Below are 16,126 nucleotides of genomic sequence, written 5' to 3'. Positions count from 1 at the left end.
AGCAGCATTTGCTCATTGTTATTGCCAATTGCAGTGGTTCTCAAGTGTTAGTTTTCAGAAGATCATTTGGAAGACTTAAAACATAGGTTCAAGTGGGATCTGAGAATTTATACTTCTAGCAAGGTTGCAAACAATGTGACGCTACTGGTTCCAGGATCATGCCTGGAAAGCATGGGTTTGTAGAAAATATTCCCATATAACAAATTAACAAATACAGTTTATAGACTCAGCCCACATAGAAACTGTTGTGGTGAAGTGCCATATACCAGCATGCCCAGTTATTTGATAGAAGGGGATGGAAACCCACAACTAACATTTAATCAAATGACAAGCAAGCTTTTGTTTTTTGTGGTGCTGGAGATGGACCCTAGGGCCTTGCACATCTTAGGCAATCACTCTACCACTGAGTCATACCTGTAGCCAATGGTGAACTTTTTTATCTACCGTATGTAAGACCCAGACTTACTGTAAAGATTTAAAAGTGTCAAATTTGGTAGAAATCTAAACTGGAAAAAATTTTGAAGCTATTTAGTAAAGCATAGCTCTATACACACATACATGTATCTATGATATTTCTGTACAGGTATGTGCATATATATATATATATATATATATATATATATATATATATATATGCCTTAAATCTTATTCTTTTTTTATCAGACAGTTCTATGTCTAGGAATCTCTCATAAGAAAATAAAGACATTGACAAAATAAAACTAAGAAAAGATTTACTGAAACATTTTTAAAGCGAAAAGGTAGATATCTAAATGACCAACAGGTATATGGTTCACATACACACACACACACACACACACACACACCTTCCATGATTCTCTAGACCATGGTTCACAAAAGGTATACTTGCATTTAGTGGGTAGAAGGCAGGGATGGTACTAAAACAACCTATGATGCACAGGGCAGTTCCCCCACCCCACCCTACCCCCATCAAGATTTATCTGGCTCCAAATGTCAATCAGTAGTGCTGAGGCTGAGAAATACTGATCTGGACTTACTTTCCAGGGGACATCAATAGAGCCACACTAGCTATAATAACTGCCATTTCATATAACCAGGCTGCACCTGAGGAACAAAGGACTTTATTTCTATCAAAAGCTCATGCTGTTATTTCTGTATCCCAGGGACCATCTCAGTGAATTCATGTGCATCTCATGAAGTCTTTTCCTCTCTGCTCCTGTCCTTGTAACAGCTGCAAAAGAAGTCCCCAGGGAGCAGGAGCTCACTGTGCACTGTTGCATTCCTGGGGAATGCTGACGGGGCTGAGCTCGCTGCCACAGTTGTTAAGGCCTGCATGCCACCACAACTTTGCAGTACTGGGGAACCCTCCTTCCCCACCCCTGTCACATTTAGTTGCTTGGAAACCACAGCTGTGAAGCTGCATGGTAGCTTGACTCGAACACATGAGGTCATGGGTTTGATCCCACCACACTCACACAACTGCATGCAAATAAACATTTATAGTCCATACACACAAAGCAAGTAATTGCTATGAGTTCACAGAAAGACACAATTGCTCTAGTTGAGATTTTTCACAGCAGTCTTGATTTCCCCTCACCATCTGCCGTACAGCCAGGCCAATTCCCATTCTTTTCCCTCTGTTTATTCTCTAATGAATACTCTAATGCCTCCTTTGTGCCTATCCAGATCCTATTATCTTTGAAGGCCTTGTTCTCATATCCTCTGGGAAACTTTCAAAATCAGTTAGAGTGCTTTTGGCTATAAGTAGTGGAATTTTTTAAATAATTGGTGGTTTTATTTCATGTAAAAAGTCTGAAGGTAGAGTCCAAGAGTTGAGCAACTCAAAGCTTTGTGACTTCTCTCCAATTCCCTTGACTTTTGTTTCATGATCACAACGAAGCTGCCGTATCATCTCTTCATTGTGAAAATATCCAAAGGCAAAAGTAAAGAAAGTTTTCCTGTTTCACTCTTGCTTGCAGCATAAGAATTAGAAGCCTCTTTCTTTAAAAAACACACTTATTTTTAGAACAGTTTTACATTCACAATAAAATTAAGAGTAAGCTTCAGAGATTTCCATGTATCCCATTCCCTGCACGTGCATGACTTCCCCCATCATCATCACTCTTCCAGAGTGATGCATTTGTTACAGTTGATGAGCCTGTGTTAACACATCGTCATCATCGTGAGTCCACAGTTCGCATGGCGGTTCACTCGTAGTGTTGTACATTCCATTGATTTAGAAAATATTAGTAACATCTACCCATAATATTTATGGCCCTAAGTCCTCTGCCTAGCCATCTCTCTCCCTAATAACTGCCTAATTTCTGGCAACCACAGAACTTTTAATGTCTTTATAGTTTGCCTTTCCCAGAAAGGCAGCCTTTTCAGGTTGACGTCTTTCACATAGCAATTGTCACTCAGGGTTATTCCATGTCTTCTCATAGCGTGACAGCTCAGTTCTTTTTATCCTGAATAATATTCCACTGTCTACATGTACCATAGTTTATCTGTTCACATAGTGAAGGACATCTGGTTTGCTTACAAGTTTCAGCAATTCTAATAAAGTGCCTGTAAGCATCCATGAGAAGGTTTTTATGTGGACATTGTTTTCAAGCCTTTTGGGTAAATATCAAGGAGTGTGATTGCTGAATCATGTGGCACAAGTGCTTTTGAAAGAAACCACGAAACTGCCTTCTAAAGCACTTACACCGTTTTGCATTCCTATCAACAGTGAGTAAGAACTCCTGCTGTGCCACCATCCTTGCCAACATTAGGTGTTAGAAGCGCTGCATATTTTGGCTATTCAAATGGGTGTGCACTGGTAGCTCGTTGTTTTCATTCCTATTTCCCTAGTGGCGTATTTGCCATTTGTCAAGGGACTACTGAACCTCTGTGAGGTTTCAGTTAAGGTCTTTGGCCCACTTAAAAATCAGGTTGTTTTTACTTATTGTTGAGTTTCAAGAGTTCTTCATCTATTTTGGATGATGATTCTTTAACATATGTGTCTTTTGCAAATATTTTTCTCCCAGTCTTTTGTCATTGTCATTTACAGAACAAGAGTTTCTACTTTTAATAAAGTCTGGCTTATTTATTTCTTGTACAAATTGTGCTTTTGTGTCTAAAATGTCAGAGTTATACACAAGGCCATCTAGGTTTTCTTCGAGTTCCATAGTTTTGCATTTTACAGTTCAGTCTATGATACATTTTGAGTTAGTTTTTGTGATAGGCATAAGGTCTGTGTCTAGATTCTTTTTCATTTATTTTTGGCATGTGGATGTCTTATTATTCAAGCATCATTTGTTGCAGAAACTAACTTTGCTCCATTGCATTGCCTTTGCTCTTTTGTCAAATATCAGTTGACTGTACTTGTATTTTATCTGGGCTCTCTATTCAATTCCATTGTTCTGTTTGTCTAACCTTTCACCCATACCACACTGTCTTGATTTTTATAACTTGATGGTAGGCCTCTTATTTATTTATTTTTTTTGGACAGGGGATTCTAACCCAGAAGTTTGTACCACATATTCACTTTACATGTACTGACAGAGGTAACCAATCCTTGGGATTATTGTGATTGGCTTCAGACATATCATGGGTCATTCCTTGGGCCTAGAGTAGGGATCCGCCTTACCTTAGCACATTGCAGCCCCATAAAGAGAAAAGCAGAGGTGCTCTGGGAAGATAGGAAAGCACTACGCTGATCCTGTAGAATGCAGAGTAGGACTATACCATTCTGGACATAGCATAAAGCTTACCTCAGAACATGTTTGAACATGTTGATGACAAGAACTTTTTACAAAAGAGATAATGACTCAATGCCACCAAACTCTCCTTGCTCCTTTTCCAATATTCATCAAGTTCAGTGAAAAGTGCCACAGTGGAGAGGGCATTGTAGAAAGAATTAGCAAATTTGGGTTTGATTCCCAATGAACGAGGGATGTTCATTCCTGAGTCTCCATTCTGTCACTTCTATTTGTTACTGTATTTTGAGTCTATTATCTCAAGTACAAAAAGTGGCACCTTGAGGAAGCCCAAAGATGAAAATAAAAGCATCTCTCATGGGCTTTCCCTGGACTCTTCTTGACTTTACCACAACCTTCCCTCAAATGAGAAGGCGCTGTCACCCACAGTCTTCACAGAATTCCTGAATCCCATCAGCAGAAGCTGGAAGCTCAGCATTGAAGCACTGAAGCCTGGAATTCAGGGACATTGAACAGTTCACCTGAAAGGGCCAGCCAAGACAGAAATGTTTAGAACTTCTAAGCCACCAACCTCAAGGAATTCCATTCAGGGCATGGGCTGAATGCCATATCATTGATTCCTGCTCTCAGCTGCTCTGTTACCGAGGCAATCAAATCATTATCATCACCTCTGTGCACATTTGCCAGACATTCTGTTAAGAGTTTTGTATACCTTTATGTGATATCACCTTCACAATAATCTTTTAGTTAAATTATCATCTCATTTTTAAGGGAACTAATGGAAAATTCCCTTGGTTTAATCCCCAGCATCACACACACACACACACACACACACACACAGAGTTGTTTATGAAATTTTCTCAGATGGATAAGCACAAACTGCATTGTTCTGGAAGCTGCTGCTCTTATAGAACTAAAGTCAGGGGTTTCTTAGGCTATGAGTTGGAGAGGAATGTCTTTTATGTGCTCCATACTCTCTGAAAGATGACTGGTATGGTATCTCAGTGTGACTTCGTAGATGAAAAAATTGAGGTCAAGAGAAGCTAATTGTTAGAGGAGTTTACAGCTATGAAAAGAACTTAAACTTCCTGGTTTCCAGTCCTGGATTCTTCTCATGACAATGAAAATCCTCAGTGGTATGTTATCTGGCAGATCTGAATCCCACTACACTCCATCTTCAGCTGCCAACTAGTTCCCCAGTTGTTCCCACTTATGTTTTATTTCTATTTCCCCCTTTCAGTTTGAGGTTATTCCTTATTAATTGTTATTGGTTTCATCATTTGGTTTCTGACACACACATCAAACTGAAAATCAGGACAAATGTACACAGAGCAATTATGGCAGATGGGTCACACTGTGAAATGACACTGCACTGCAGCAGAGCATGCTTTTTACCTATTTCAAGAATAACAGATTCTACATTTGGAAAAAAATTAATTGGCTCTCATGTCTCTCATCCTTATACTTCCTGACTTAGTTCAATCACCTCCAGAACCTCCTTCACTGTAAGTGGATATACAGTGACATTTATTAAGCCTCAAGCAGAGGGAAAAAGAAATGCTGGTCACTTCTACTTTCCTCCTTATTTTCCATCAAGTACACTTGGACTTAATTCATGTTGGCAAATATGTGCTGAACTCTTGCTATTCCATAGCCATTATCTTAGACACCATGCCAGGTGCCAGTGAAGGGATAGAAAGAGGAATGAAAGCTAGTATCTGACATCAATAACTGTATTACAAGGCAGCATTTGATAACCATGTGAGAGAGCTACAGAGGACTGTAGGAATTCAAAGGAGGAATGAGACACGTCCACCGGGCAAGCAAGAAGAGTCACACAGTGAAGCTGTCACTTCAATTGGGCCTGGAAAGATAGGAAGGATTTCTATAACCAGAGCATGTCAGGGGGCATTCCAGGCTGAGGAGACAGTGCGAGCAGGTGTATGGAAGCAGGAACATGCAGAATTTGCTTAGGGAAGCCCCTGCTATTTAGTCAAGATGGCCAGAGGGTGTCATAAATCTTAGAATAGAAGGCTGGACATAGTGTGGAGGGTCTTGTAAGGAACTTGGACCTTGATTTGAGGGACAACTTAAGTGGAGACAACTTTCACTTCTGGTATCTAATATTTCTAAATAGGCTCTTCTCTAGGACAGAAGTGTTATCGGATGTTCCTTCCCTAGAGCTCCTCTCAACAAAAGGAAAATTTATAAATCTAATTGACAGCGCCTACAGCATTCATTGGATCTGCTTTATCTAGCGGTTAAGTGCTGAGTTTCACAGAATCCAACCTTCTGCCTGCCTCCTGTTATTTTTGGTCCCTGTCCAATGGGTTTTCTTTCTATTTTACCTTCTCACTTCCTGGGTTCTAAGTACCCAGGGTCTGGCCCTAAGAAATGAATTAAACTTTGCTTTCTCAACTCAGCCATCTAGCATCAAGGATGAAAGAATTACATACCTCAGTTCACGTCTTGATGCAAATATTTTCACAGACTCGGTTTGATTAGAGAAGGCCTATTTGGAACTACTAGGCTGATACCTATTAATTACATACCTATTAATACAAAGAAATACTTCATTTTCACTGCTTCCTCCTGCTGTGGTGCCTTTGGGCGGCAATGCTATTAAGTAGAACTGGGAAGCAATATGGATGTGCAACTCCATGATATTCTTTCTACTCTCTGGACTTCTACGAAAGTGGTATAAACCAGGCTATGTGATGTGCCCAGCAACCATATCAATCACACAGGTTCCATGTAACTCTGTTTGCAGAACTTATTTCCCTTCCCTTAATCCCAGTCTTCATATCTGTGGCTTTCAGATCTGTCACTCGACTTCCTACCTGTGGTATCACCTCTGACAACTATTTATAGCCTTTGCATGTAGCTATTTTTCTCATGATAATGTTGGTAACATGCAGAGAAGCCCTGCTACAAGGTGTGTACTGTGTTCTTATTATACTTTACTTTGTGATTACAAGATTCAAACATTTTGTAGATCCCTCTCCTTCTTTTGCTTCTCCACAGTCTTTTGTGATCTTTATACAACATTCTGAATCCATGGACTTCATTCATTTCTTCTTTCTAACCCTGATACATTTGTCTTCCAAATCAGAGGGTTACCTAAGGTTACCTGCCTGATCAATACTGCTTTCTCAATAGCCCCCACCTGTCTTTCTAAATGTCTTAGCTTCTTCTAGAAAAGTGCTCATCCATAATATCTTTCTCATGTATTCCTCTTGTCTTTTTCTCTCATATTACATTGCAAAAATAATATAATACTAATAGAAGAATTATATTAAGGGACCCACCTGGCACCCGTGCACCTGCAACCTGAAAGTGTATGGGAATTAATTCACAGAAGAAAATAAATTTGACTTGCAGGATGAGGCTGAACTCTGTTTCTCAGGCCTCCAGCCCCAAAGGATTGTTTGAGGAGGAAAGATATTTATAGGGCCACTCAGAAGTTTTCTTAGAAAGCCCAGAAGTCATCTTGCCATGAAGCTGTGGCCAACTTGGGGATGCACTCTCTGATCCTTACTGTCCTGCATTCTCTGAGTCACTTCCTTTTAATCTTCACTCCACTTTGCCTGCTGAGGTGGCACTCCCAATAAAGCATTCACGCAAAAGACTTTCCTCTGATTGTTTCCTGGGAAACTCAAGCTACAAAAAAGAGCAACAACAACCAGTTTGAATACTGGAGATACAGCCTCTTCTCGCCTTGTATGTTTACATAATTCTTACTGTAGTCAGCAATACATTGTTGAAATGCCTTTTTGCTACATCACTAGTGATCTTTCCCTTAGGACCACTCTATTTACCTTCAGGTAAGAGACCAGATGAAGAGTATAATCACTTCAAAGGAGACTGTTCCATGTATCATCAGTCTTACTCAGGGGGCTCCCATGTTGCAGTTAAGCCCATCCAGTCCTTCTGGAGGAACTAGAGAGCCTTGCTCAGAGCACTCCAATTCCTCAGAGAGCTGAAAGAGGGGCTTTACTTCCCCCAAGGAAATCCAATGAAAACCTCACATCTCTGATAACTGTTCAGAACTGGGCACAACCTGGCCTGAATCCATACTGTTCAGTCTCAAATGTCTAATTCTGGACACCTTTGGTGTGTGTCTAATATGAATTCCCTGAGACTGTCAACTAGTTACCAGGGTCAAAGACCAATCAAAAGCACTCTCTGCCAGCTTATTGTCCCTGAGGTGTAATGTGCTAAGGGCCCCACTTGGTACCCATGCACCTGCAACTGGGAAGTATGTGGGAGTTGATTCACAGGAGAGAATAAATTTGACCTGCAAGATAAGGCAGAACTCTTCTGTTTCTCAGGCCTCTAACTCCAAAGGCTGGTTTGAAGAGGTAGATTGGCATGGCTGGTTGCAAAAAGCACAATAAAGCCCAGACATATATTCAGTTGTTCTATGAGGACAGGATACCTCAAAAATAATGGAGGGGCAAACAGCACTTCTGGATACCAAGTCCAGACTGAGTCTTGCTAGGCAAGATCATGGCCTCAAGTTGCAGATTCAATTGTGTGGAACCACCATGCCCATGTCAGTAATAGCCAAACTATGTGAAAAACAACAGGTAGCTATATTGATTAGGGTTGCCTTCCATTAAGCACTAACCACATGACAAATTGTGATAAGTGCTTTACATGTGTGGTATTGAACTTAAGGACTGTGGTGAACACATATAAGGTTGTTGTTGTATTGATGGATTGTATTGTGTTAAAGTATGAAAAATTGTTGAAATAAGTATTAGCTAGTGTGTGTTAGGACTTAGAAACCAGCCAGAGTATGACAGGCCAATATGCTAATAAGCCAAACCTAAGGTGGTGGCTCATATGCAAACAAGCTAACCCTAAGGTGACAGTGTGGATAACAAGGGTGGTGAGGTCACCACCAAGTATATAAACTCAATCCAGAACCCAAAACCTCGCTCGCCTTCTTGCTTATCGGAGACCATGCTGTCAGAGTCCATCCCGAAGCCCTGACGTGGAGGCAGTCGCCACTTGTGAGCGTGCCCCTTATCCCCACGACCACTGGGTGTTGCAGGTGAAACTGGACCTGCACTGAAGACAGCTTGTGAGGATCCCCTGGGTTGCAGATACACCCCCCCTCATCAGCTGAGAAGACATCACACGGCAAGAGAGACTTCGGGGAAGGTCTGAGTGACTCCTGGCTGGCTAGGGTAGCAGAGACAGGCATTAGGATCCATAGGAAAGTGAGTTTGTTTGAATAAAAACTCTGTTGTCTGAAATATGAGTCTCCTGAGTACTGTCTCTCTGTACTCAATTGAACCAATAAGCACTTGCGACAAGGATGATCATAAATTCTTCACAGAGGATGCTCCTAATGAAGATAGAGCAGGTATCTAATTACCTGGTATTATGCTAAGGTTTTAAAAAATCTTTTCTGTAAACCTTTACTAATTGTACATATTAATGGGTTTAGTGTGTAATTTCTATATATGTATATAACATTCTCTGGTCAAATCCAATCACAGTTTTCCCACACTTCCCCTCACCCCCAACCACACACCCTTCCCAATCCCTAGTAATCACTATTCTATCAGGTTTACATTTTTTAACTTCTACATATGTGTAGTACTTGTATTTCCATGTATGGCTTATTTTCACTTAACAGAATGGTCTCCAGTTCCACCCATTTTGCTGCAATGACAGATTTCATTCTTCTTTGTGGCTGAATAGTCCATTGTTTGTATATATACAATGCTTTCTTCATCCATTTGTCTGTTTTCTTTCTATTTTTGTGGCATAACTTGGGTTTGAACTCAGGCCTTGTGCTTGCTAAGCAAGCATTCTTCCACTTGAGCCATTCCTCCAGCCCTTCAATTCATCTGCTGATGAAGACCTAGGCTGATTGTATGTCTTAGCTATTGTGAATAGCACTGCATTAAACATGCAAGTTTCTCTTTAGTATGCTGATTTCATTTCCATTGTATGTAGGATAACTGGATCATATGGCAGCTCTATTTTTTAGTTTTTTGAGGAGCTTCTATACTTTTCTCCATAATGGCTATACTAATTTACATTCCCACCAACAGTGTACAAAAGTTCTTTTTTTTCATATCTTTGCTAGCATTTATTATTTTTTGTTTTTGTTTTTCATAATAGCCATTTTTATGGGAGTGAGATGCTATCCTTTGTTTGCATTTCCTGATAGCTAATGATATTGAGCATTTTTTCATATATTTGTTGACCATTTATAATTCTTCTTCTTAGAGTTACCTTTTCAGATCATTTGCCTATTTTTAAAAAAATTTTATTATTCATATGTGCATACAAGGCTTGGGTCATTTCTCCCCCCTGCCCCCACCCCCTCCCTTACCACCCACTCTGCCCCCTCCCTCTCCCCCCTACCCCCTCAATACCCAGCAGAAACTATTTTGCCCTTATTTCTAATTTTGTTGTAGAGAGAGTATAAGCAATAATAGGAAGGAACAAGGGTTTTTGCTGGTTGAGATAAGGATAGCTATACAGGGAGTTGACTCACATTGATTTCCTGTGCGTCTGTGTTACCTTCTAGGTTAATTCTTTTTGATCTAACCTTTTCTCTAGTTCCTGGTCCCCTTTTCCTATTGGCCTCAGTTGCTTTTAGGGTATCTGCTTTAGTTTCTCTGCGTTAAAGGCAACAAATGCCAGCTAGTTTTTTAGGTGTCTTGCTTATCCTCACCCCTCCCTTGCGTGCTCTCGCTTTTATCATGTGCTCATAGTCCAATCCCCTTGTTGTGTTTGCCCTTGATCTAATGTCCACATATGAGGGAGAACATACGGTTTTTGGTCTTTTGGGCCATTGCCTATTTTTAATTGAATTTTTGTTGTTAAGTTTCTTGAGTTCATTTATATTCTGTATATTAACCCTCTGTCAGATGAATAGTTGGAAAATATTTTCTCCCATTCATCTCTTTTCACTCTGTTGATTGTATCCTTTGCTGTATAGAAGCTTTTTAGTCTGATGGAATCTTATTTGTCAATATTTGCTTTTTAGGATCTTATCTAGAAAATCATTACCTGTACTAATGTCTTAAAGCATTTTCTTCTAGTAGTTTCAGGTCACACATTTAGGTCTTTGAATTAATATTTCTTTTATAGGGTGAAAGAAAGGAGTCAAATTTCAGTCTTTTGAGTGTGGATATCCAGTGTCCCCAGCACCATTTATTAAGTATGCTCACATGTCTCCATTGTATGCTTTTGGTGCCTTTGCCTCCAGTACTGTATTGAATAAGAGCCATGAGAGTGGACACCTTTGTTTCTATCAGGGACAAACCTGATCTTAGAGGAAATGCTTTCAGCTTTTCCCCATTTAATATGATGTTGGATTTGGGTTTGTCATACACAGCCTTTATTACCTTGAGGTATGATCCTTCTATTCCTAATTTGTTCATGGCTTCTATTATGAAGGAATGTGGTATTGTATCAAATGTTTTTCTGCACCTATTGAGATGATTACATGATTTTTGTTCTTCATTTTGTGGTCCATGTGATGCATTACATTTATTAATTTGCATACATTGAGCCATTCTTGCATTCGTAGAATGAAACCAATTTGATCAAGGTGAATGTTCCTTATCATGTACTATCAAATTCAGTTTGCTAGTATTTTGTTGAGAATTTTTGCATCCATGTTCAACACAGATATTGAACTATAGTTTTCTTTTGTTATTGTTGTGTTCCTTTCTGGTTTTGGTAGCAAGGTAGTGCTGGCCTCATATAATGATTTTGGAAGGGTCCTCTTCTGGTCATAGCTAAGGAATAAAGAAAAATCGGCACTAGATCTTCTAGTTACTTAAACTAGTAACTTCAACAGTAAAGCCATTTAGTTCTGAGCTGTTTTTGTTGGGAGACTTATTATTTAGTCTTGTTACTTGTTATTGGTCTATTCAGGTTTTTATGTCCTAATGGTTTAACTTTGATGAATAATATGTGTCCAGAAATTTGTCCATTTCTTCTAGGTTTTCTAATTTGTTAGTATATAGTTCTTAATAATAATCCCTTATGATCCTTTGTATTTCTGTAGTATTGGTTGTAATATCTCCTTTTTTATCTCTAATTTAATTTATTTGGGTATTCTTGTTTTCTTGGTTAATCTACTAACGATTTGTCAACTTTGCTTATCTTTTAAAAGAACCAACTCTGTTTCATTAATATTTTGTATTAATTGTTCAGTCTCTATTGCATTTATTTCTGCTCTGGTCTTTGGTTTTTCTTTCCCTTTAGTAATATTGGGTTTGGTTTATTCATGTTTTTCTAAGTCCTTGAGATACATCTTCAGGTTGTTTATCTGATATTTATTTCTTTTTTGACATAGGCACTCAATGTTATAAACTTCTCTTTTAGTACTAATTTTGCTATATCCTACAAGTTTTGGTATGCTGTTTTTGTATTTTAGGGGCAGTGCCTTCATGGGAGCCATGAAGCATGGGAAGCTGCAGGAACCACGGAGCTCCCTTTGCACTTTGTCTGTAGCAGTGTCTCAGTGTGGAGAAGGAAGGAGAGGTGGCAGAAATTGCATGGGCACCGTCTTTCAGTCCTGGCACTGGGACATGTCCACATGAGGTTATCCATGCTCTTGATCTCACAGGGCAAGCATCCTGATTTCCTGGTTCCTGAGGGCTGTGCACTCAGTTTCTCTCCATGTCATATGACCCATCCCCTATAGTGCAGGGTACCCAATGGATGGACTTATGCTACAGTCACTTTGCTGCACCAAACTGGGTTCATGAGGCAACTACCCTGTGAGCCAGCATAGTAGAATGTCTGTGGTATCCCCCCATGGAAATATGCAGGAGTTTCTGACTCCTAGTGCAGTCCATATTCAGATCGTGGTTCCCTTCTCAAGATGATTCCTGGTTACACTGTCCTGGGTGTTTGCCAGAATATGGTGTGAGATCCTTTTCTAAAGCAAGGCTACTTCCATATTTTAGGTTACTTGCCCCATGGGCTTACAGTGGTTAGGATTACCAGTATCCATACTGACAGAGTTGTCTGGGACTCTCTTTGACCATTTTACCTTGCAAAGGGGAGATGACTCAGGGTAGCAGATGCCAGGATATTTTGTTTTTCTTTATATGATGTTGTCCCAGGTCTCTGAATCTTACAAGAGTCTAGTTGCCATAAACTAGTCTTTTCATAAAGTGTATTGTCTGCTTTAAAAAATATTTTTATTATCATATTGTTATACTGGGGGTACATTGTGATATTTACAAAAGTGCTTACAATATATCTTAGTTAAATTCTCCCCCATCATCATTCTTCTTTAAGCCTACTTTTTAGGCAGCACAGATGGTCGTATGTCTCCCAATCCCTGGTTGTTCATTTTAGCTTCCATTATAGTCATTTTGTCTTTATTCAGAGAGACAGACATCCTTGAAATCTTCTCCCTGGTGCACCAAAGACTTGAAAATCTTTTCTAGACAGGAAAATAGCCGATGCCTGATGTTCCACCATTAGTCCTTTATTCCTTTGGATTAGGTCATTATTTCCAGAGAAAATATAAACAGCCACTTTGAGAAACAAACTATATTTCTTACTCTTAACACTTAAGTAGAACTCTCCTCTCTTCTCTTCCCCAAGTGACTTATTTGACTTGAAAGAAAAACTAATTTGTTGGGGAAGCATGAGGTAGAGAGACCATGAAAATATATCTAAGGAGGGAAATTCAAGCCTCTTAAAGGGAGAGAAAGCTGAGTGCAAAGTCTGTCAGGGATTAAGTATTTAATCTATAGATATTCCCAAAGATAACCACACTTCCCCCTGATGACTAAGCAGGCACAGAGAAGCTTAATGAGCTATAGCATGAGAAATATGAGTAGGATATAAGGAAGAATTCCTTCCTAGTACTTGCTATAGCTGGGCTCCTGACCCCTAGAATTGGGTCTCGTTTCTGCCATTTGAATTATCTCTTCCATTTCGACATTCATTTCTCATATCCTTTTGGGTCCTTGCCTGCATTTTTTTTTTTGTTGTTGTTCTAGAGAAATACTAGAAACAAAAGAGACTGGTGATTATCTTAGTTAATAGCTTGAAGAGGAGGCTTAATCACAGTTCCTTTGGAGAATGAACTGCCAAGAGAAATCTCAAGCAAATGAAATTGCTTTGATAAACTGGCCAAATAGAAAGTCTGTTGTACTGCTAGGCAGGCAGGGGGTAAATTCATGTATGATATATTTGATACATTGTAAAAACCTGTGTAAATGCCACAATGTACCCCCACCAGCACAATAAAGGAAAAATAAAAGGAAGTCTATTGTGTCTCCTTCTACTGTCTCTGACCCCGAACATCAAAACAGCAGTGAGCAGTTAATCAGCCAATTCCAACTTAATCTTTCTTCCTCTGTGAGCAAAATCTGGAATTGTCAAAGAGCTCTGAGGGATGTGGACTACACCTCAGCTCATTGGCTCAGGTATTGGCAACACAGGCAAATGCTGACAGCTGGAGAGCCTGTTACCTGACATATCCTCAGGATTGACAATCTCCTTTGCAATCAGCTAAACAGTTGCTTTATTAAACACAGGTATTAGGATGCAGATCTTTCAACAAACTTGTAGCAGTGGAGGAAGACAACCAAGAGAAGCCCCACAACATCTGGGGTTTATATACACACATACACACACACACACACACACACACACACACACAGGCACCCATAATAGGCACTTAGAAAACTTTTTTTAGTAAATAAGTACATGGAATTCAGTTCAGAATCAATGTTAGAATGAGAAGTTTCATAAAGGAGAAAAAAATAACTCAAAATTCCTTATGTTAACTATGAGTTTTTAAAACAGGTTATACTCATTCTGCCCTTCCTTAGGCACATTATTCTGAGCTGTTCTCTAAGAGCAAGCAGGTATAGTTGGGGTAGTCCATTGGAGGGAGGTTGAACAGGATCCTGATGGCTGCATTCTAAGATTAACACAGTCCTTCATAAGTATTAGCTAAGCATCCTGATTTGGGATTGAGACTGAATCCCACCAGTATCACCTATGAACTATGTGATGTTGGGTGTATTATTTCATTTATCTGATCCTCACCATAAAAGGATAACAGGAGTTCTAACCTCATCCAGGCACAGTAGCTCACCCCTGATAATCCTAGCTACGTGGGAAGCTGAGATCAGGACTGCAAATCCAGCCCAGTATGGGCAAAAAAACATTTTTGAGATTCCATCTCAATGGAATAAAGTTAGGGATGGTATGCCCCTGTCATCTCAGCGGGAAGCATAAAATAGGAGGATTGTGTTCCAGACTGGCCCAGGGAAAAAACCAAGACCCTATCTCAAAATAACTAGAGCAAAAACCTAGCAAGTGTGAAGCCCTGAGTTCAAACCCCAGTATCACCAAAATGTGCTAACCTTATAGTATCATGAGAATTAAATGTGTTAATATTTGTGAAACATCTAGAACATCCCTCGCATATGCCAAAATAGTCAACACTGTGTGTGTTAAGCAAAACATATAACAAGAACAAAAACAAAGTCAGAAGAGGGCAGCTCCTAACACCTGGGAGCCAGCTTTACATAGATAGACCTTGGTGTTCCCTTGAACATAAACAAAGTTGCAGGCTATCTACATCAGAAGACACCACTCAGAGTATTATGGACCAAGATAAAAATAGGATCATTCTGTGTTCATGTCTGAGCACAGACAAAACACAAACCTTGTCTAAATCACAAAATTCCCAACGTCCTCCACTTATAGCTAACACGAGTTACTGCTTACTGTTTGTGTATTACAGCTTTATATTCACTTACATCCTTCTAGATAAATTAAGAAACCTATTCAGCAGATTGTTCCTATTTCCTGATAGCATCCAACCCAGATCTAAACCTCTCATCCTCAATACCTTCCCCAGTCACCCAACACCAACAAGAGTCCTACCTCCCACTCACTGAGTGTGTACTTTTCCCTCAGCAAATGGTAGTAAACCCAAGTTGTCAAACTCAGATGTGTTCCTGGTGAGCTCTGGCTGGAAGGCATCACTAACCACCTTATGTGGAAAATTCACTTTGGAAGAAGCAAGGAGCCCTGTATGTTAGATTATGAAACATGACATGTCTATGTGAATAACTTTAGTAACTGATTTTTCCTGATAGTTTTTCAGGTGCTGCCCTGAAGACAGCACTGATCTGGGCACAACAAAAGAAGTAGTAAACATTTATTCAGCATATCCTAATTGAAAGGTGCTGGGTCAGAATCTTAACGCAAATTATTTTACTTAATCCTCAGAATAACCCTGGGTGGTAGATACTTGTTAACTACATTTTATAGATGAGATGGTTAAGTACCAGAAGAAGGTGGTTAAGTAAGGAAGATCTGGGAAAAGGGATAAATTCAACAGTCAATATTTAGCAGCAAATTCCATCAGAACACTGGGAGGAGCACAGCAGAATCTCAGTGATCAAGCATTTTGAAAGCCGTAT

At 39.6% G+C, this 16,126-nt stretch overlaps 1 protein-coding gene across 3 annotated transcripts in view; it reads left to right on the top strand.

The window, feature by feature from the left end:
* LOC141424793 (uncharacterized) overlaps positions 1-13,943 on the top strand; it is a 352,524-nt gene extending 338,581 nt beyond the window's left edge. For all 3 annotated transcript variants that reach the window (XR_012449702.1, XM_074078900.1, XM_074078899.1), the window contains one exon: positions 12,097-13,943. Coding sequence is in view for 1 of the 3 variants with exons in the window: in XM_074078900.1 (XP_073935001.1) it covers positions 12,097-12,122 (26 nt within the window). In the remaining 2 variants the exon portion in view is untranslated. The remainder of the gene's footprint in view (positions 1-12,096) is intronic.
* Positions 13,944-16,126: the final 2,183 nt, after the last annotated feature.

The sequence above is a fragment of the Castor canadensis genome, chromosome 7 (genome assembly GCF_047511655.1).
Source record: "Castor canadensis chromosome 7, mCasCan1.hap1v2, whole genome shotgun sequence".
NCBI classification, from domain to species: domain Eukaryota; kingdom Metazoa; phylum Chordata; class Mammalia; order Rodentia; family Castoridae; genus Castor; species Castor canadensis.
This window is presented reverse-complemented; position numbering and strand designations above follow the sequence as displayed.